Genomic DNA, 23575 nt, shown 5'->3' on the forward strand with positions numbered 1-23575 from the left:
GGAAATTCCCTCACCTGCCGCCTCACAAACGCCCTCACTTGCATGTACCTGAAAGGGTTTCCCGGGGGTAGCCCAAACTTCTCCTCTAGCGCCCCTAAACTCGCAAACGTCCCGTCAATGAACAGGTCCCCCATTCTTCTAATCCCTACCCGATGCCAGCTCTGAAATCCCCCGTCCATCCTTCCTGGGACAAACCGATGGTTGTCTCTGATCGGGGACCACACCGAGGCTCCCGTCGCACCCCTGTGCCATCTCCACTGCCCCCAGGTCTTTAGCGTTGCCGCCACCACCGGACTCGTGGTGTACCTTGTCGGCGAGAGCGGCAGCGGTGCCGTCACCAGCGCCCCCAGGCTCGTTCCTTTGCAGGACGCCATCTCCAACCTCTTCCACGCCGCCCCCTCTCCCTCCATCACCCACTTACGGATCATTGCCACGTTGGCTGCCCAATAATAACCACCCAGATTCGGCAATGCCAACCCTCCTCTATCTCTGCTACGCTCGAAGAACCCCCTCCTTACCCGCGGGGTCTTGCTCGCCCACACAAATCCCGTAATGCTCCTGCTTACCCTCTTTAAAAAAAGGCCTTAGTAATCACAATTGGGAGGCATTGGAATACAAAAAGAAATCTCGGGAGGACCACTATTTTAACCGACTGTACCCTACCCGCCAGCGAGAGTGGCAACATGTCCCACCTTTTAAAATCCTCCTCCATCTGTTTCACCAATCGCATCAAATTGAGTTTATGCAGTGCCCCCCAACTCCTAGCTACCTGAATCCCCAAATATCGAAAGCTTCTTTCCGCCCTCCTCAACGGTAGGTCCTCTATCCCTCTTCCCTGGTCCCCCGGATGGATCACAAAGAGCTCACTCTTTCCCACATTGAGCTTATAGCCTGAAAAATCTCCAAACTGCCGTAGGATCTGCATTACCTCAACCATCCTCTCCACTGGATCCGTCACATACAGCAACAGGTCGTCTGCATACAGCGACACTCGATGTTCCTCTCCCCCTCGAACCAACCCCTTCCATTTCCCCGACTCCCGTAACGCCATGGCCAAAGGTTCAATTGCTAATGCGAACAGCAGAGGGGACAGGGGGCACCCCTGCCTCGTGCCTCGATACAGCCGGAAATGAAAATGAAATGAAAATGAAAATGAAAGTTGCTTATTGTCACGAGTAGGCTTCAATGAAGTTACTGTGAAAAGCCCCTAGTCGCCACATTCCGGCGCCTGTTCGGGGAGGCTGGTACGGGAATTGAACCGTGCTGCTGGCCTGCCTTGGTCTGCTTTAAAAGCCAGTGATTTAGCCCAGTGTACTCCGACCTTCGCCGGTTCGTTACCACACTCGCCACCGGGGCTTCAGACAGGAGCTTAACCTAACTAATAAACCCTCCTCCGAACCCAAACCTCCTCAACACTTCCCAGAGATACTCCCACTCTACCCGATCAAAGGCTTTCTCCGCGTCCATGGCTGTCACTATCTCCGCTTCTCCCTCCACCGATGGCATCATTATCACATTTAAGAGCCTTCGCACATTGGTGTTTAACTGCCTACCCTTTACGAATCCCGTCTGGTCCTCGTGAATCACCCCCGGAACACAGTCCTCAATCCTCATTGCCAACATTTTTGCCAGCAATTTAGCATCTACATTAAGGAGCGAGATCGGTCTATATGACCCACATTGCAGTGGGTCCTTATCCCGCTTTAAGATCAAAGAGATTGTGGTGTTGGGTGCTCTGCTGCACAGATGAGCCAACACAGTTGTATGTGGTACAACTCTATTTTATTATAACTCTTATAATACAGTTCGTTCTGGATACTCTGCACGTGCTGTCTCCCTGAGTGTGTTTGGTAACAGATGTGTCCTGGTTCTCCTCTGCAGCTAATACTGACCACCGGGGGTCGTGTCTGTGCTTTTATATCTTTCTGTCATTGGTTGTGGTGTTGTGTGTTCTGATTTGTCTGTTGGTGTGTCTATCATGATGTGTGTGTTTGAATATCATGACATCCCCCCTTATTACAAAGATATGTGCCTACGTGGTTATAAATATAATTGTGGCGTGAGTGCATCGAAGAGTGTGTGTGTGTGTTATGTACAGCGTGTGTATATGACGTAACTATTTACATGGGGCGATGTCGGGTGCGTCACACTAACAAGGTTGTACCATAACAAAACTTGGATGCGAGAGAAAAAAAAAAAAAAAAACTTGAACATTGGTCTGGTCAGACGATATCTGGAACAATAAACAATAACAGGTTATAATACAGAAGTGTTTGACTTTTTGAACGTATGAACAGCGTTATAAGTCCAGTCTAATGGGTGACCGCCTCAAGAATGGGCTGGTCCTCAAGCCGGTTCAGCTGTGGAGATTTGGGGTCACGCTGGTTCACCTTGGACTGTTGGAGGTGATGCTGTTGCCGAAGTCTCTACTTTACCATTTGTTGTACTTTGTGCAGTGCTTGGTTTTTTCATTCGTGCAAATATAACATTCAATTAATTTCGTTAGCAAATCCTCAGCATCCTTCTGTGGCCGTGCAGCATTATTAATCTCTTCGGCTATAATGATCCTGAAGGTCAGCGCATAAACCTTTTTTCTTCGGGCTTGGACGAGGCGATTCCTTTGGCTTGTCTTCAGTTGGGCTTGAACAGTCTTCAGCGCTGTGCCCTTCATTGTAGCATGAGAGACCGTCATGTTCATGCTGCTGTGTAGTGGAGCATGGTAGGCTGTTATAGCCTTCTTGCTGTTCACGTGAGCATGGCAGACTTGCATCGTCTGCCGCTGGTTGGTCAGGAGAGGTTGCTAGACCCTCATGGTCTTGTTCCTGCAAGGACTGCGCTCTGGAGTCTTGCGTTCCTTCCATCGTGGAGTCCGTCCACGAGCTCTCTGTGGAGGCTTGTGACACTGGAGTCACTTCTTGTTCGTGCAAGGACTGCGCTCTGGAGTCTTGCATTGCTTCTATCGTGGAGGCTGTCCACGAGCTCTCTGTGGAGGCTTGTGACACTGGAGTCACTTCTTGTTCGTGCAAGGACTGCGCTCTGGAGTCTTGCGTTGCTTCTATCGTGGAGGCTGTCCACGAGCTCTCTGTGGAGGCTTGTGACACTGGAGTCACTTCTTGTTCGTGCAAGGACTGCGCTCTGGAGTCTTGCGTTGCCTCTATCGTGGAGGCTGTCCACGAGCTCTCTGTGGAGGCTTGTGACACTGGAGTCACTTCTTGTCCGTGCAAGGACTGCGCTCTGGAGTCTTGCATTTCTGCAATTGTGGAGTCTGTCCACGAGCTTGCTGTGGAAGCTTGTGACACTGGAGTCACTTCTGGTTCATGCGAGGACTGCACTCTGGAGTCTTGCATGTCTTCTTTCATAGAGTCGGGAACGTTGAGCGGGACGTGGACCACGCTCTGTGTGGCAGCAGGGCACTCTCCGTGTGCTTGCACCGCTCCCTGTCTGTTAATGTCAGGCTGCAGCATCATCCGGTACTGATAAGTTGGAACGTCACATCTGCTGGATTGAAGATCCTCAAATCCGAAAAATGAATCCGCATCTGCGTCGGATTCAATGTGGGGGCCGCCAATGTGCAACACGAAAGGTTCGTCCGAGTCATAGTCATATAGGACCACGGAGCTATCATTGGGCTCGCGAGGTCCGGAAACACTGTAAAGATCGTCATCGAAGTATTCAAGGTCGGAATCATCGGCTTGTGCGTAGGTAACTGCTTGTCGGAGGGTTCTTCGGAGGTCAAATTCATCTCCTGGGTCAATTTGCGGCACTGTGCTGTCATTCCAGGTGAGGGAAGGTTGTTTTGCAGCTTTAACAGATTTTTGTTTTTTTGATTTGGGACGTTTCCCTTTTAAATTGGATTTGGGACATTTCCCTTTTAAATTGGTGCAGTCTGGGGCCTCTGACATCCTGACGCTCGGTATGTAGCACGTAGGAAGCGACTGCGCATGCTCAGATCGCTGTTCCTTTACCGATGGCCGTTTTCTTGACTGCGCATGCGCAGCATCTCGCGCATGCGCAAACGATACTTCCGGTTCTGCGCACTGCTCGCGCAACTGTGCTAGCGTGATACCTTTAGCAAGATGGCCGCCGACCTCGACCCAGCCTTCTCTCAGGCCCGGGATTTTGGCTTCTGGGAATTCGGGCTCCGGGATCCCAGCCACGAGGTGAGTACTGCAGCTTTTCTTACCTTTATTTGCCGATTGGATTGCGTTTTCTTCACAGTACTTGGAGAATTTGTCCAGGACTGCCTGGTAATCGTACCTTTGCTGCCTCCTGAAGAACCTGGACCTTGTGAATATTTCTCTTGCCCTTGCACCGGCAATGGTGAGGAGAAATTCAATTTTTTCGCTATCATCCAGGTCTTGGAGTTCAGCTGCCACCAGGAACAATTCGAACATTTGCCGGAATCGCCGCCAGTTTTCGCGGAGATCGCCGTAGCACTGGAGCGGCTGCGGAACCGGGAGCTCTATCATTTTGCCTGGGCACTGTTGGTTGTCTGTGTACACTGAGGTATGCCGGCAGGTATCGATCCACTCCTGTACCATGTGGTGTTGGGTGCTCTGGTGCACAGATGAGCCAACACAGTTGTATGTGGTACAACTCTATTTTATTATAACTCTTATAATACAGTTCGTTCTGGATACTCTGCACGTGCTGTCTCCCTGAGTGTGTTTGGTAACAGATGTGTCCTGGTTCTCCTCTGCAGCTAATACTGACCACCGGGGGTCGTGTCTGTGCTTTTATATCTTTCTGTCATTGGTTGTGGTGTTGTGTGTTCTGATTTGTCTGTTGGTGTGTCTATCATGATGTGTGTGTTTGAATATCATGACAGAGATCGTCGCTTCCGACATTGTCGGGGGCAGGGTCCCCCCCGCTCCCTTGATTCATTGAAGGTCCTTACCAGCAACGGGGCTAACAGGTCTACATACTTCCTGTAGAACTCCACTGGGAAGCTATCCGGCCCCGGGGCCTTCCCTGCCTGCATGCTCCCCAGTCCTTTAACCAGCTCCTCCACCTCAATTGGCGCCCCCAGACCAGCCACCTCCTGCACCTCCACCCTTGGGAACCTCAACTGATCCAAGAATCGCCGCATCACCTCCTTTCCCCCTAGGGGCTGGGACCTATACAGTTCCTTGTAAAAGGCCTTAAAAGCCTCATTCACTTTCCCAGCACACCGCACCGTAGTTCCCCTGCCATCTTTGACTCCACCTATTTCCCTCGCTGCCATCCTCTTACGGAGCTGGTGTGCCAGCATCCGGCTCGCCTTCTCCCCATATTCATATATCGCCCTGTGTGCCTTCCTCCACTGTGCCTCTGCCTTCCCTGTGGTCAACAGGTTGAACTCCGTCTGGAGACTTCGTCTCTCCCTGAGTAGTCCCTCATCCGGAGCCTCTGCATAGCTCCTGTCCACCCTTAAAATCTCACCCACTACCCTCTCCCTTTCCCTGCCCTCGCTCTTCACCCTGTGAGCCCTGATGGAGATTAACTCTCCCCTGCCCACCACCTTCAGCGCCTCCCATACTACTCCCACCTGCACCTCCCCGTTGTCGCTATCCTCCAGATATCTTTCAATACACTCCCGCACACTTCCTCGTCTGCCAGCAGTCCCACATCCAACCTCCACAACAAGTAATACCTCCCCCAGCTCCAGCTCCACCCAATGCGGGGCATGGTCTGAAATGGTGATGGCCGAATACTCGGTTCCCTCCACTTTCGGGATCAGTGCCCTGCCCAAAAACAAAAAAATCTATCCGGGAGTAGGCCTTATGTACGTGGGAGAAAAAAGAAAATTCTCTGGCCAAGGGACTGGCAAATCTCCACGGATCTACTCCCCCCATCTGATCCATAAACCCCCTAAGTACCTTGGCCGCAGCCGGCCTCCTCCCCGTCCTAGATCTGGAATGATCTAATGCTGGGTCCAGCACCGTGTTAAAATCCCCACCCATTATCAAACTCCCTACCTCCAGGTCCGGAATGCGCCCCAACATCCGTTTCATGAATCCAGCAGCGTCCCAGTTTGGGGCATATACATTCACCAGTACCACCTCCGTCCCCTGCAACCTATCACTCACCATCACGTATCGGCCTCCCTTGTCCTCTCCTATGTTCTTGGGCTCAAATGACACCCGCTTTCCCACCAGTATTGCCACCCCTCTGTTCTTCGCATCCAGCCCCGAATGGAACACCTGTCCTACCCATCCCTTCCTTAACCTGACCCGATCTGCCACCTTCAGATGTGTCTCCTGAAGCATGGCCACGTCTGCCTTCAGTCCCTTTAGGTGCGCGAACACTCAGGCCCTCTTAACCGGCCCATTTAGGCCTCTCACATTCCATGTGATCAGCCGGATTGGGGGGTTACCCCCCCCCCCCGCTGACTAGCCATCTCTTATCTTAGGCCAGTCCCGTGCTCGCGCCTCCCACACCCTCCAGTCCCCCAGGCGGGGAACCACCGCCCCGACCACCTCTTCCATTTTCAGTTCCCCCTCGGACAGTGCAGCAGCAACCCTAGAATCCCCCCCCCCCCCCCCCCCCCCCCCCGCTAGATCCACATCTAGCACTTTTGCTCCCCCCATATTACTTCCGTGAGCCAGCTGACCCTGGCTTCCCCCGCCTTCCCGTTGATCTCCCCCGTGTGGGAGTCTCTTCTCCTCCATACCTTCCTCCACACCCCCCACCCCCCCCCCTTGGCACGGGAAAGCTTTCCTGAACCAGCCCCGCCCCCTGTGGCGCAGCTCCTGTTGCGGCTATCCTCCCGGTTCCCTCATCCCTGAGTCTCACCTCCCTCCAGGACCGACGCCCACATTCCCCATCATCATCATTTTGTCTACAGAAAGGAAAAAAGGAAATTTTAGGAACTTTAACGAGAACTCTACCCACATCCCCATCCATCATCCCACCCACAAAATATTCTTTACCCATATTTACAACCCCATATACAACCACCTCCCCTCAGTTCAAGTCCAGATTTTCCGTCTGTATAAAGGTCCAAGCCTCTTCTGGCGTTTCAAAATAATGGTGTCTGTCCTGATAAGTGACCCACAGTCGCGCAGGCTGCAGCATGCCGAACATGACTCTTTTTCTATGCAGCACCGCCTTGGCCCGGTTGAAGCCAGCTCTCCTCTTTGCCACCTCCGCGCTCCAATCCTGGTATAGTCGGATCACTGCGTTCTCCCATCTGCTGCTCCGCACCTTCTTGGCCCATCTCAGCAAACTTTCTTTATCCACAAAGCGATGGAACCTTGCCACTATCGCCCTTGGCGGCTCATCTGTCTTGGGTCTCCACGCCAGGACCCGGTGAGCCCCTTCCAGCTCCAGGGGGGCCAGAGAGGCCTCCGCACCCATCAGCGAATGGAGCATCGTGCTCACGTACGCCCCAGCATCAGATCCCTCCACTCCTTCAGGAAGACCCAGAATCCGGAGGTTCTTCCTCCTCGACCTGTTCTCCAGGACCTCAATTCTCTCGGCCCACCTCCTGTGCACCGCCTCGTGCGCCTCCATTTTTACCGCCAGGCCCTGGATATCGTCCTCGTTGGTGTTCACCTTATCGTTCACCTCACGAAGCTCCACCGCCTGGGTCGTCTGGGTCTCCTTCAGCCCCTCGATCGCCAACAGCATCGGCGCCAGCACCTCCTTTTTCAGCACCTCCACACATCTCATGAAGAACTCCTGCTGGTCTGGCCCCCACGCTGCTTGCACTCAGCCATCCGCGCCATCTTGCCTTCTTCCCCTCGTTTTGTTCTCTGCTCCATGGCCTCTTTCCTCGTTGCTCCACCGCTGTTCCCTGCCAAATATTGTGGGGGGGGGACCTCACTGCCTCTTCCCACACGGGATCAATCAAAAAAAAGCTCCGTTGGGGCTCTTCTGGAGAGCCCAAATGTCCGTTTTCGCGGGAGCTTCCGAAACGCGCGGCTTAGCTCCGCATCGCCGCAACCGGACGTCCGGGGGTCCTCCTTCATGAGTGACGAGCTGCGTCAATTCCTGCTCAACAAGGGCATTGCCTCCAGCAGGATGACCAGTTACAACCCCCGGGGAAACGGGCAGGTAGAGAGGGAGAATGGGACGGTCTGGAAGACCGTCGTACTGGCCCTATGGTCCAAGAATCTCCCAGTGTCCCGATGGCAGGAGATCCTCCCCGATGCACTTCACTCCATCAGATCACTACTGTGCACTACTACCAACGAAACACCTCATGAACGTCTCCTTGACTTCCCTAGGAAGTACTCCTCGGGGACCTCACTCCCAACATGGCTGGCAGCCCCCGGACCCGTCCTACTCCGCAAACACGTACGGGCCCACAAGTTGGACCCACTGGTCGAGAGGTTACTTCTCCTCCATGCTAATCCCCAGTACGCCTATGTGGCGCACCCCGACGGCCGACAAGACACGGTCTCCCTCCGGGATCTTTCTGGCCCCCGTTGGATCGCCCCCTCACCCCCCCCCCCCCCCGCCCCCCACCAACCAGTCACCAGTGCACACCTCCGCAGCCCCCTTCCCAGGAGGATCTGTCCTCCCACTGGCCCCATCCGGATGCAATGAAGCTGAAGACAACACGCTTCCAGAGCCATGGATGCCCGAGCCGACGCCAGCATCACCACCGGGACTGCGACGATCGCAGAGGATGACCAGGGCACCCGACCGGCTGATAGTTTCATTGTAAAATGAACTTGTAAATAATTGTCTGTAAACATGTGTATTGCATATAAAAGCACCAAAGGGTACTGCTATAACCTCTACCACTAAAAAGCAAGGCCTCCACCCCCGCCGGACTCTTTTTCTAGGGGGTGAATGTGGTAGGCTATATTAGGGGTATCGCGGTACCTCGGTGGGATGTACGTTATACTGTAGTATGAGTGGTGGAACCTGCCTGCTGGTTCCGCCCAGCAGGCGGAGCATAAGAGTCTGTGTTTCACCCACAGCAGTCATTCTGTACCGGAGCTGCTGGGGTAACTATTTGTTCATTAAAGACTTCAATTGGACTACAATCTCGCTTCAATAGTGATTGATCGTGCATCATGGCCATATACCTCTGACTTAGTGCTCGCAGTCTTACCCTCAGTCTGTTAACCCCTAAATTGCCCAAAATTTCCTAACATCTCCCTATTGTAACACCTCACTGCGAAAGAAAAGATGAACCATCAAATACACAGATGGCTTCATTTCCCTTTCCAACTTAAAAAGTTTCATAAGATTACATGCAATTTACATTCAAAACAAATATATCATATAAGTCTGAATGGGGCAAAGTAACTCAGGTCAGGTGTGGGCATATACCTCTGACTTAGTGCTAGCAGTCTTACCCTCAGTTGGTTAACCTCTAAATTGCCTACTACATCTTTGATCCAATTTCCTAGCATCTCCCGATTGTAACATTGCAGAAACTCCCATTGGTACCCTTCAATTAATTTCTTCCCAGTCATTATAACACAACTTAAAAGGAGACTTACGAGCCAGAAACAAAGTAAATTCTATGAAATCTATGAAATAATCAAGGTGGGAAAGTGTGCAAAAGAATAACATTTACTTGAACTAAACAGCAACTTCACAACATTATCACAGCTGCAGAAAAGGAGGTAGTTGAGGAGGGTTTTTCTACTGAGTCAGTATGGGTGGAAGTCAAAAACAGGAAAGGAGCAGTCACTTTATTGGGAATTTTCTAAACACCCCCCAATAGCAGCAGAGAGATAGAGGAACAGATTGGGTGGCAGATCTTGGAAAAGTGCAGAAGTAACAGAGTTGTTGTCATGGGTGACTTCAACTTCCCTAATATTGACTGGAAACTCCTTAGTGCAAATGGTTTAGATGGAACAGATTTTGTTAGGTGTGTACAGGAAGGATTCCTGACTCAATATGTAGATTGGCTGACTAGGGGAGAGGCCATAATGGACTTGGTGCTCGGCAACGAACCAGGCCAGGTGTCAGATGTCTCGGTGGGAGAGCATTTCGGTGACAGTGACCACAACTTCTTGACCTTTACCATAGTCATGGAGAGGGATAAGAACAGACAGTATGGGAAGGTATTTAATTGGGATGGGGAAATTATACTGCTATTAGACAGGAGCTGAGGAGCATAAAGTGGGAACAATTGTTCTTGGGGAAATGCACAACAGTAATGTGGGGATTGTTTAAGGAGCACTTGCTGCGAGTGCTGGATAGTTTTGTCCCACTGAGATGAGGAAGGAATGGTAAGGTGAAGGAACCTTGGATGACCAGAGAAGTGGAGCTTCTAGTCAAGGGGAAGAAGGAAGCTTACGTAAGGTTGAGGAAGCAAGGATCTGACTCGGCTCTAGAGGGTTACAAGGTAGCCAAGAAGGAACTCAAAAATGGACTGAGGAGAGCTAGAAGGGGGCATGAAAAAGCCCTGGCGGGAAGGATTAGGGAAAACCCCAAGGCGTTCTACACTTAGGTGAGAAATAAGAGGATGATCAGAGTGAGAGTAGGGCCGAACAGGGATAGTGGAGGAAACCTGTGCCTAGAGTCTGAGGAGTTGGGGGAGGCCCTAAATGAATACTTTGCTTCAGTATTCACTTGAGAGAGGGACCTTTTTGCTGATGAGGACAGCGTAAACCAGGTTAATAGACTCAAACAGGTTGATATTAAGAAGGAGGATGTGCTGGAAATTGTGAAAAGCATCAGGACAGATAAGTCCCCTGGGTCTGACGGGATATACCCAAGGTTACTACGGGAAGCGAGGGAGGAGATTGCTGCGCCGTTGGCAATGATCTTTTGTGTCCTCACTCTCCACTGGAGTAGTACCGGATGATTGGAGGGAGGCGAATGTTGTTCCACTGTTCAAGAAAGGGAATAGGGAAATCCCTGAGAATTACAGATCCATCAGTCTTACCGTCTGTGGTGAGCAAAATATTGGAAAGGATTCTGAGAGGTAAGGGGCGCGATTCTCCACTCCCACGCCGGTTGGGAGAATCGCCTGGGCCGCCAAAATTTCCGGGGACGCCGGTCCGACGCCCTCCTGCGATTCTCCCAAGCGGCGGGAACGGCCCTGTCGAGTTTCGTGGGCCGCAGGCCGGAGAATCGCCGGAGACACCGAAAATGGCAATTCTCCAGCACCCCCGCTATTCTCAGGCCCGGATGGGCCGAGTGGCCAGGCCAAAACGGCGGGTGCCCCCCAGCGCCGTCCACACCTGGTCGCTACAGTCGTGGGCGGTGCGTGAACGCTGGGGGGACGGCCTGTGGGGGGCGAGGGGGGATCCTGCACCGGGGGGGTACCTTGAATGTGGGGTGGCCCGCGATCGGTGCCCACCGATCGTCGGGCCGTCCTCTCTGAAGGAGGACCTCCTCCCTTCCGCCGCCCCGCAATATCCGTCCCCCATCTTCTTGCGGGGCGGATTTGGACAGGACGGCAACCACGCATGCGTGGGTTGGCGCCGGCCAACCCACGCATGCGCGGATGACGTCCGTTATGCGGCGCCGGCCGCGTCATCTATGCGGCGCCGCTTTTATGCGGGCGACAAGGCCTGGCACGGGTAGATGACGCGGCCCCGATACTGGCCCATTGTCAGGGCCTGAATCGGTCGGGACCAGGGCCGTTCCGCGCCATGGTGAACCTCGTGGCGTTCACGATGGCACGGCCACTTCGGCGTGGGAGTGGAGAATCCCGCCCAGGATTTATGATTATTTAGAAAAACATAGTTTGATTAAAGATAGTCAACATGGCTTTGTGAGGGGCAGGTCATGCCTCATAGGCCTCATTGAATTCTTTGAAGATGTGACGAGACTCATTGATGAAGGGCGGGCAGTGGATGTGGTGCATATGGATTTCAGTCAGGCATTTGATAAGGTTCCCCATGGTAGGTTCATTCAGAAAGTTAGGGGGCATGGGATACAGGGAAATTTGGCCGCCTGGATACAGAATTGGCTGGCCGAAAGAAGACAGCGAGTCGTAGTGGATGGAAAGTATTCCGCCTGGAGGTCGGTGACCAGTGGTGTCCCGCAAGGATCTGTTCTGGGACCTCTGCTCTTTGCAGTTTTTATAAATGACTTGGATGAGGAAGTGGAAAGTTGTGGAAGTGGTGCCGATGATACGAAGGTTGGGGGAGTTGTAGATAGTGTTGAGGGTTGTTGCAGGTTACAGCAGGACATTGACAGGATGCAGAGCTGGGCTGAGAAGTGGCAGATGGAGTTCAACCTTGAATAATGTGAAGTGATTCATTTTGGAAGGTCGAATTTGAATGCTGAATACAGGGTTAAAGGCAGGATTCTTGGAAGTGTGGAGGAACAGAGGGATCTTGGGTCCACATATATAGATCCCTAAAGTTGCCACCCAGGTTGACAGGGTTGTTAAGAAGGCGTACGGTGTGTTGACAGGGGGATTGAGTTTAAGAGTCGCAAGGTTTTGCTGCAGCTTTATAAAACTCTAGTTAGACCACACTTGGAATATTGTGTCCAGTTCTGGTCGCCTCATTATAGGAAGGATGTGGATGCTTTGGAAAGGGTACAGAGGAGATTTACCAGGATGCTGCCTGGGCTGGAGGGCATGTCTTATAAAGAAAGGTTGAGGGAGCTAGGGCTTTTCTCACTGGAGTGAAGAAGGCAGAGAGGTGACTTGATAGAGGTGTACAAGGTGATGAGAGGCATGGACAGAGTTGTTAGCCAGAGACTTTTCCCCAGGGTGAAAATGGCTGTCACAAGGGGACATAATTTTAAGGTGATTGGAGGAAGGTATGGGGGAGATGTCAGAGGTAGGTTCTTTACACAGAGAGTGGGTGTGTGTGGAATGCACTGCCAGCAGAGGTGGTGGAGTCAGAGTCATTAGGGACATTTAAACGACTCTTAGACAGGTACATGGACAGCAGTAAATTGAAGAGGTGTAGGTTAGGTTGATCTTAGATTAGGATAAATGGTCGGCACAACATCGTGGGCCAAAGAGCCTGTACTGTGCTGTACTGTTCTATGTTCTATTACATTTTCTCATATACCCATGTGCATACCTTAATCAACCTCAACGTTTTCCTCCCGCTCCTGTGTGGTGCAAACCTCTGGTTAGAACACAGTTAGAGGCAGGCTGCACAGATCAGTGCCCTCACTTCTGCAATTCTCTTGGTTGACAGCCTCTGTGCACTGGAGCCTATCGGCCCTGTTAAAGGCTGTTCTATCTGTATTAATACAAGGGCAGACTCATTCGTCTGGAACTGAGGCACCACGTGGGGTACTGACTGACTGGTGAGAAATGAAAGCACTTTAATGTAGCTCCCACTTCCATGTCCTCATTGATCATCATCTCTCTCATTGCCCAAGATGCATATCACTGCTACAGCTCTGCTGGGGAGTACTTTGGTGCCGATCAGTGTATCATTGTTAGGTCATCTTTTTTTCCAATTAAGAGACAATTAATAATAATCCTTATTGTCACAAGTAGGCTTACATTAACACTGCAATGAAGTTACTGTGAAAAGCCACTAGTCACCACATTCCGGCACCTGTTCGGGTACACAGAGGAGAATTCAGAATGTCCACATTACCTAACAGCACCTCTTTCGGGACATGTGGGAGGAAACTGGAGCACCCCAAGGAAACCCATGCAGACACAGGCAGAACATGCAGGCTCTGCACATCCAGTGACCTAAGCCGGGAATCGAACCTGGGACCCTGGCACTGTGAAGCAACAGTACTAGCCACTGTGCTACCATGCCGCCCACCCATTACCCTGAGATCAAGAGTCTCATGCTCTACCGATTGAGCGTGGCCAATCCACCTACCCTGCACAACTTTGGGTTGTGGGTGTGAGACCTACGCAGGCACAGGGAGAATGTGCAAACGCCATACAGATGGTGACCCGGGGCCAGGATCGAACCCAGGTCCCCGGCGCCGTGAGACAGCAGTGCGAACCGCTGCGCTGCCAATAAGGCCACTTTTTTAAGGTGACAGCTATGTTGGCATCCAGAACATGCATGGCCTTAGTCAAGGTGTGCATGAACTTATTTCACTGCAGAATTTAATGTTCCACAGATATGACAATCACAATGGAAGAACACATGGCAAGCCTTGCATCATCCACCCACTCATGTATTAGGCAGACTCCTGCATTTTCTCTGCAATTGTGGCCAGTGTGAAAAGGCTTGTCAGTGTATCTTGACTTATCAAGGTCTGCATTGATCCATTGAAAAGAGACAAATTTAGATCTGGGTGCTCAACATCATTACAGGCTTACTGGATTCATGGAAATGAGATCTGTATAATATTTCTGATGAAGATGGAACAATGTTAGACTCATCCCCTGGAGATTTTGTTTTGTTCTTACTTGGAGCTATTTCAGAATTCTTTCTCACAACTTGAATTCAAGTTGTGTTCAATGTTTAGCAAGGAATCTACCAAATGACTTGAGTCTTGTCCAAACCAGGATCTTTATTGAATCACAGGTGGTAAGATAGTGATCTATCACTGAGCAAATTATCATGGAATTTCTTTGTACTCCTCTGGAACTACCCCTAGGCACGACTGTCCACTTGTCCACTATAACCATCTGCCTGTCACCGGATGTGCCGCCACTTATATAGGAGTGCCTTGTCACATGACCACTGTCTTGAGACCACATGGTGTGTCTGTACCAACATGTGCTGGTTGGAGGTCGCACCACCAGCCATCTATGATATTGTTTACAGGCATATCACTACACTGTGAACAATACATGGCCTTTCGGAAGGAGCAGGCTTGAAGTGCTGGCTTTTTCTCATTCTACATAAACAGGAACTTTTGGAAAAATATTACGGGAACAAGTGAGTTGTAGTAATTGGGTTGAACTAATAAATTGAAACACTTATTACCACCAATGAAGCTACCTACATTAGGTATCTCTGTAATAACTCCATGGAGGCAGAAGTCCCTTCACCAGAATCCCTTTTATTAACAAAAGCAACAGCAGTGCAACCATGTGCATTCAGCTTGCTGTCTACACTGGGAGTGCAGAGGATCTGACACTCCCCGTTATTTAGAGAAAAGAGTTTCCCTGATTGGCCCACTAATCAGGGAACTCTTATTCCAATTGGCCAATCTTAAAGGCCTGGCCTAAGTCATTACAATCTCAGAGCCTCGTGCATTGAATGTTACTGTGCTGTAATGTCAATTCTCACCTCAGAACAGGTGATTCTGCTGTTGCATTACTGTTAGGATCTTGCCTGGTGAAAGCCCTTTTGGTCTTAGTGGTATAATTGCTCCTTGGAATGTCTCTTTAACAGGTTTCAGAGATGAAGAATACAGTGACCGTTCTATGGGTGGATTTGGAGGAAGTAGGGCCAGAGGTGCTCGTCCTGGAGACAGACGAGGAGGAGGTGGAGGCCGCTTTAGAGATGGACTCCCTCGTGGATCTTCGATGGAGTTCAGAGAGGCAACAGAAGGTGCATATAAATTATTTATGTTAGGGATATTTGACATCATATTTTATATTTATGTTCAGTTTCCAATTCATTTAGCATTCTTTAGTATTGGTAATACTGTTGGCAGGTATGATATTCATAAAGTTGCCTAAATAAATACTTTACTTCTCAAAATACAGTGACATGAATGTTCTTCCCTGATGGTCACCCCACCCTGGTCTCAACCAAAATTTCCTTCCCTCTCCCCTTACCAGTTCCACTGCCCCTTCCCGGTAAACTACACTTAAATGCCATTAGGTGTTGGAAGGACTCAAATTGCACGTGGTCTGTTGGAAAGAGAAAGTTTGAGTCTATAAGTTACCTTATCAAAATCCCTCTCAATTCTAAACACTTAATTCTGACTTCCTTTAACCTTGCTACCTCGTCAAAATAGTGCATACTTCTCTGGTCTCTTCTCAATTAAAACCTCCCACTTTGGTATCGTTGTTGTGATTTCCCAGAGCTTTGACATTCTGTCTGAAGTAGGGTACTCTAACTGCGTGATGCTGCAAATCGTAAACCAAAACAGATATTGCGTGATATTTGGGCAGCACGGTAGCACAAGTGGATGGCACTGTGGCTTCACAGCGCCAGGGTCCCAGGTTCGATTCCCCGTTGGGTCACTGTCTGTGCGGAGTCTGCACGTTCTTCCCGTGTCTGTGTGGGTTTCTTCCGGGTGCTCCGGTTTCCTCCCACAGTCCAAATACGTGCAGGTTAGGTGGATTGGCCATGCTAAATTACCCTTAGTGACCAAAAAACTTAGGAGAGGTTATTGTGTTACGGGGATAGGGTGGAAATGAGGGCTGAAGTGGGTCGGTGCAGACTCGATGGGCCAAATGGCCTCCTTCTGCACTGTATGATCTATGTTCGAAACACTCAACAGATCAGGCAGCATCCTTCCATAGATTCCTAGGATACACAGCACAGGAACAGGCCATTTGACTTAACAAGTTCTTGCAGGGATTTATGCTCCACTCAAGCCTCTTTCCATTCTTCCTCATCCACCTTTATCAGCATAATCCTCTATTCCCTTCCACCTCATATGCTTCTTTTTTTTTTAACAAACAATTTTATTGAGGTATTTTTTGGCATTGTAAACAGTTACAGATTACAGAAATATGCAAACTTCAACGGAAAACCAACACGTCAACCAAACCATAATGCACATACCCGCTCCTCACCCATAGACACTACCCGCCTATTTATCGCTCCTACTCTACTCGAATCTCCCCCCTCCCCGCATCCCCCCCCTGCTGACGTTCACTCTCCCGCGAAGAAGTCGATGAATGGTTGCCACCTTCGGGCGAACCCCAATACAGATCCCCTCAAGGCAAACTTGATTTTTTCCATACCCAGAAAACGTGGCATGTCCGAAAGCCATAGTTCGGTCTTCGGAAGTTTTGAGTCCCTCCATGCCAGCAGTATTCGCCGCCGGGCTATCAGGGAAGCAAAGGCCAGAACATCGGCCTCTTTCTCCCCCTGGACTCCCGGGTCTTCCAAACCCCCGAAGATTGCCACCTCTGGACTCATCACCACCCTTGTTTTCAGCACCCGGGACATGACCCCCGCAAATCCCACCCAGTACCCCGTAAGCTTAGGGCATGCCCAAAACATGTGAACGTGGTTCGCTGGTCCTCCCGCGCATCTAGCGCACTGGTCTTCTACCCCAAAGAATTTGCTCACACGAGTCACCGTCATGTGGGCCCGGTGAACGACACCTTAAACTGAATCAGGCTGAGCCTGGCACATGTTGCGGTTGAGTTTACCCTACTCAGGGTTTCTGCCCATACCCCGTCCTCCATCTCCCCGCTGAGCTCCTCCTCCCATTTGAGTTTCAGTTCCTCTGTCTGGGACTCTTCCCCCTTCATGAGCACCTTGTAAATATCCGAGACTCTACCCTCTCCTCCTTCTCCCCTAGAGACTATTCTGTCCTGGATCCCTATTGGCGGAAGGCGTGGGAAGGATGGGACCTGTCTGCGTACAAAGTCCCGCACCTGTAAGTACCTAAAGTCATCTCCCCTTTCCAGCCCAGCTTTCTCCTCCAACTCCCTCAAACTCGCAAAGTTCCCCTCCAGGAACATATCGTCCACCCTCCTTACCCCCGCCCGCCGCCATGTTCGAAACCCTCCATCCATGTTCCCGGGGGCGAATCGATGGTTATCACAAATTGGAGCCCAGACCGACACACCCACCCCCCTGCATGCTTTCTCCACTGGCCCCAAATCCGCAGAGCCGCCCCACTACCGGGCTGGTGGAGTACCTGGCCGGCGCAAGCGGTAGGAGAGCCGTGACCAGGGCTGCCAAACTGGTACCCCTACACGAAGCCGCCTCCACCCGCTCCCAGATAGACCCCGTACCCACCATCCACTTCCTTATCATGGCTATGGTAGCCGCCCTGTAGTAGTTGATCAGATTCGGCAATGCCAGTCCCCCCTCGTTGCAGCTCCTTTCAAGCATCGCCTTCTTCACCCGCGGGGATTTTCCCACCCAGACAAAGCTCATGATGATTTTGCCGGTCCTTTTGAAGAAGGACCGTGGGATAAAGATCGGGAGGCACTGGAAGATGAACAGGAATCTAGGGAGGATTGTCATCTTTACCGTCTGCACCCTCCCCGCAAGTGACAGCGGGAGTGCATCCCATCTCCGGAACGCCCTCTTCATTTGTTCCACCACTCTAGTCAAATTTAACTTATGTAACCTGCCCCAGTCTCGTGCCATCTGTAACCCCAAGTACCGGAAACTTTCCCCAACCAGCCTAAATGGCAGCTCCTTCAGTCTATTCTCCTGGCCCCTTGCCTGCACCACAGACATCTCACTTTTGGCCATATTTAATTTGTACCCTGAGAACCAGTCAAACTTCCTCAATGTTTCCAGTATATTTTCCATCCCGGTCAATGGGTCCGACACGTTCAGGAGCAGGTCATCCGCATAGAGAGAGACCCTGTGCTCCACCCCTCCACCCCCAGTCATTCCCTTCCACCCCTTTGCAGCTCTCAGCGCAATCGCCAACGGTTCTATGGCCAGCGTGAACAGCAACGGGGAGAGTGGGCATCCCTGTCTGGTCACGCGATGTAGTCTGAAGTAATCTGACATTATCCTGTTCGTTCTTACGCTAGCTTTTGGGGCCTGGTACAAAGTCTGACCCAATTACCCAGTCCCTCCCCGAACCCAAACCATCCGAGTATCTCCCAAAATAGTCCCACTCCACCCGGTCGAAGGCCTTCTCAGCGTCCATTGCCACCACCACCTCCACCTCCTTGCCCGTCAGGGCATTATAATCACATTAAGCAATCTTCTCAAGTTAGCTGTCAGCTGCCTGCCTTTCACAAACCCTGTTTGGTCGTCCCCAATAACCTCCGGTACGCAGTCCTCAATTCTAATCGCCAGGACCTTGGCCAGGAGCTTTTCGTCCACATTGATCAGGGAGATTGGCCTGTATGACCCGCAGCATTCCGGGTCCTTGTCCCGCTTTAATATCAGCGAGATGGTGGCTTGCGACATCATCGGAGGCAGGGTCCCTCTGTCCCTTGCCTCATTAAAAACCCTAGTCAGGACCGGTCCCACTATCTCTGAGAACGTTTTGTAAAACTCTACTGGATATCCATCCGGTCCCGGGGCTTTCCCCGTCGGCATGGCCTTTAGGTCCCCCAGTACCTCCTCCGCTCTAATCGGGGCCCCCAGCCCGTCCACTAGCCCCCGCCTACTTTTGGGAAGGTTAGTCCGTCCAGGAACCCTTTCATCTCCTCCGGCTCCTCCAGGGGTTCTGAAGTGTGAAGCTTACTATAAAAGTCCCGAAATACCTTATTCAGTCCTGACGGGTCCTCCACTCTGCTCCCCTTCCCGTTCACCACTCTTCTTATTTCCCTGACCGCCTCCCTCTTCCTGAGTTGCTGCGCTAGCAATCTGCTGGCCTTCTCCCCATGCTCATACACCACTCCCCTTGCCTTCCTAAGTTGTTCCACAGCCCTACTCGTGGATAGCACCCCCAGTTCCGCCTGCAGTCTCCGTCTTTCCCTGAGTAGGTCCTCCCCCGGGGACCCCGCATGCTCCTCGTCTATCCGGTGAAACTCCTTATCCAATCTATCTATTTCTGCTCTGTCCACCCTATCCCTGTGAGCCCGAATTGAGATCAGCTCCCCCCCTCACTACTGCCTTCAGCGCCTCCCACAGGGTCGCTGCTGAAACCTCCCCCGTATCGTTCACCTGCAAGTAATTTTGCATACACTTCCGCAGTCTCTCACATATCCCCTCCTCCGACAACAGTCCTACGTCTAACCTCCATTGCGGGCGTTGGTAATTCGCCCCACCGACTTGCAGCTCCACCCAATGTGGGGCATGGTCCGAAATAGTGATTGCCGAGTATTCTGTATTCTTTACCTCCCCTACACAGTCCCTGCTCAAGATAAAGAAATCAATCCTAGAGTATACTTTATGAACATGCAAGTAGAACGAGTAGCCCCTTCCCGTCGGCTGTCTGGCTCTCCATGGGTCCACTGCCCCCATTTGCTCCATGAACCCTTTCAGCTCCCTTGCCATTGCTGGGTGCCTACCCGTTCTGGGACATGACCGGTCTAGCCCCGGGTCGAGGACCGTATTAAAGTCCCCCCCCCCCCCCCCCCCCATCATCAACTTGCGTGAGTCTAGGTCTGGGATCTTCCCCAGCATTCTTTTAATAAAGTTAGTGTCGTCCCAGTTCGGAGCATATATGTTCACCAGCACCACTCTCCCCCTCTCCAGCTTGCCCCTTACCATAAGGAATCTGCCCCCGCCATCTGCGATTACGCCCTCCGCCTCAAATTGAACCCGCTTATTGATCATAATTGCTACCCCCCTGGACTTAGAGTCCAAGCCGGAGTGGAAGACCTGGCTGATCCAGCCCTTCCTTAGCCTAGTCTGGTCAGACACTTGCAAACGTGTTTCCTGCAACATAATTACGTCCGCCTTTAGAGCCCGCAAGTGCGCGAACACACGTGCCCTTTTGACTGGCCCATTTAGTCCTCTGACATTCCAGGTGATCTCCCCCCCCCCCCCCCCCCCCCCCACACACACACACACGCCGGTCAGCCATAACCTTTCTTGGGCCCGGCCCATGCGCGCGCCACTCTTGGCTCGCCTCTTGGCCGCCTCCACCCCCCACCTCCTCTCCATTACCTACTTCAGACCCCTCCCACGTCAGCCACCTCATTTGCTTCTTTAACTTCCCCATCAATTAATCTATAATATTTACATCAACCACTCCCTGTAGTAAAACATTTTATATTCTCACTATCATCTAGGTAAAGAAGTTGCTTCAGATTTCCTATTTGATTTCTTGGTGATGAGTATTATTGATGGCCTCAAATTTTGCTCTTCGCTACAAATGGAAGAACTCCCTCTGTTCCCACTTTATCAATTAACTTTATAACCTCTATTAGGATAATCCACAGCCTTTTCTTTTCAAGTGAAGATATAACCTCCATGGAGAGGACAGATAAATTAATGTGTAATTTGAACAGGAAGAGATCACAGATGGGCAGCATGGTGGTGCAGTGGTTAGCACTGCTGCCTCACGGCACCAAGGTCCCAGGTTCGATCCCGGCTCTGGGTCACTGTCCGTGTGGAGTTTACACATTCTCCCCATGTTTGCGTGGGTTTCACCCCTACAACCCAAAGATGTGCAGGGTAGGGGGATTGGCCATGCTAAATTGCTCCTTAATTGGAAAAAATCAATTGGGTACTCTAAATTTTTTTTAAAAGGAAGAGATTACAGATGAACAACTTTAAGAAGGAACAAAACAAATGGACGTGGGGGCGGTGGGGCGAATCAGGTGCTCTTTCATGTATGCATGCACACACGTCATGCACATATTGTCATTTATTCACACATGTGCTCCAACAGATGAAGAATGACTGCGCTATCAGCCATTTTAGCCCTAAGCTCTAAAATATCCTCTGTACACCTGTCCTAATATCATCTTTGGCTTGATGTTAGATTTTGCCTGATTAATTATCTCCAAATGTTTCACAAGTTTAAAGGGGAGATGGTGTTGTAGTGGTAACGCCACTGGACTAGTAATTCAGTTGTCCAGGTAAATCCTGTGGGATATGGGTTCAATTTCGGGGCAGCAAGATAGCATTGTGGATAGCACAATTGCTTCACAGCTCCAGGGTCCCAGGTTCGATTCCGGCTTGGGTCACTGTCTGTGCGGAGTCTGCACATCCTCCCCGTGTGTGCGTGGGTTTCCTCCGGGTGCTCCGGTTTCCTCCCACAGTCCAAAGATGTGCAAGTTAGGTGGATTGGCCATGAAAAATTGCCCTTAGTGTCCAAAATTGCCCTTAGTGTTGGGTGGGGTTACTAGGTTATGGGGATAGGGTGGAGGTGTTGACCTTGGGTAGGGTGCTCTTTCCAAGAGCCGGTGCAGACTTGATGGGCCGAATGGCCTCCTTCTGCACTGTAAATTCTATGATAAATTCCACCATGAATTCAATTACTAAATCTGGAATTGAAAGCTAGTCTCAGTAATCATAGAATCATAGAATTTGCAGTGCAGAAGGAGGCCATTCGGCTCATTGAGTCTGCCCTGGCCCTTGGAAAGAGCACCCTACTTAGGCCCACACCTCATTGTAACCCAGGTCACCATGAAACTATCATTAATTGTTGTTCAAAACCCATCTGGTTCACCAATGTCCTTTGGGAAGGAAATTTGCAGTCCTTACCCGGTCTGGTCTACATGTGACTCCAGACCCACAGCAATGAGGTTGACTCTTAACTGTCCTCTGAAGTGGCCCGAGCAAACAATTCAGTTCAAGGGCAATTAGGGATGGGCAACAAATGCTGGCTTTGCCACATCCCAGAAAAAGTTTTTTAAAAGATTCAACTTTGTTATTTTAAAGTGCTTAACTGATGAACAGGAAATTCTGCTTTATTACTGATGATGTGGAAACATACCCACCAGGAGCACACATTGTGAACTAGCAAATCCACAGCTCCGGAAGGGTTGGGTGAGTCAGTTGTTTCATTCGGGCCTTGATAATAGGACTCGGGGGGCGAGGGGGTTCTTCAACACAGTGTTGCATCAAAGATGGATCGATTTAAGCCACGTTCATTGACCCCTTCGGGAGGGAGGCATGGGCAGCGTTGATGAAGGAGATGGGGGTGAACGGATCCATGGCGGTCCTTGCATCCATGGGGTACAGAGTATTCCTTTTCTCACCGGTATGTATATTTGAGGATTGATTTCTTTATTATGGGGAGCTGGTTGTTTTCGGGCCTGAGGAAGGCAGAATACTCGGTGATCGTTATTTCAGACCATGATCGGCACTTGGTCTTAGAGAAGGGGCCTGTGCAGAGGCTGGCATGAATGTTGGGTGTGGTATATGGGTATGGGGAGAAGGCCAGTCATTTGCTGGCTGGACAGCTCTACTGACAGGCAACCTCCCGGTAGATTGTCCAGGTTTGGGATGGGGTGAGGGGCTGGTGATTGCGCCAGAGCAGGTGAATAGAGCATTTGAGGAGTTTTATAAGAGATTGTATAGGTTTGAACCCCCGAGTGATGAGTCAGATATAAGGGAGTTTTTGGAGTTTCCCACACTGGGAGAGGAAGAAAGGGCCGGGTTGGAGGAGCCAGTGAAAGATTGAAGAGTTTCAGGCGACAGTAGGGAAACTGCAATCAGGTAAAGCACTGTGACTGGATGGGTTCCCGGAGGAGTTTGATAAGTTTTTGGAAAGTCTGGCGCTGCTGTTGGTGGATATGTTTGAGGATGCGGTGGCTAGGGAATCGTTTCTGGAGATGATGGCACAGGCATCTATTTTGCTGTTGTTAAAAAAGGATAAGGACCTGATGGAGTGTGGGTCATACCGGCAAATATCTCTGTTGAATGTGGATGCCAAGATTTTTGCCAAAGTGTTGCCGCTTAGGTTGGAGGAGTGCCTTCCGCAGGTGGTTGGGAAGGATCAGAAAGGGTTTATAAAGGGTAGGCAATTGCCCTTGAGTGTGCAGCACTTGTTAAATGTAGTGCTCTCCCCATCAGAAGGGGGGGAGCAGGAGGTCGTGATAGTGCTGGATCGGAGAAGGTGTTTGATCGAGTAAAGTGGAATATTTGTTTGTGGTGTTGGAACGGTTTGGGATTGGGCCTAGGTTTGTGGCATTGGTGAAATTGTTGTCTACGGAATCAATGACGAGTGTACGTACAAATGAGTTGAACTCGGGATACTTTCAGCTGTAAAAGGGAAC

At 50.9% G+C, this 23575-nt stretch overlaps 1 protein-coding gene across 10 annotated transcripts in view; it reads left to right on the forward strand.

The window, feature by feature from the left end:
- The window catches only part of eif4h (eukaryotic translation initiation factor 4h), a 255384-nt gene that overhangs the window by 83599 nt on the left and 148210 nt on the right, over window positions 1-23575 (forward strand). For all 10 annotated transcript variants that reach the window (XM_072469176.1, XM_072469177.1, XM_072469184.1 and 7 more), the window contains one exon: window positions 15186-15344. In XM_072469176.1, the coding sequence (XP_072325277.1) occupies window positions 15186-15344 (159 nt within the window). The remainder of the gene's footprint in view (window positions 1-15185; window positions 15345-23575) is intronic.

This window comes from Scyliorhinus torazame, chromosome 12 (genome assembly GCF_047496885.1).
Source record: "Scyliorhinus torazame isolate Kashiwa2021f chromosome 12, sScyTor2.1, whole genome shotgun sequence".
Classification (NCBI taxonomy): Eukaryota; Metazoa; Chordata; class Chondrichthyes; order Carcharhiniformes; family Scyliorhinidae; genus Scyliorhinus; species Scyliorhinus torazame.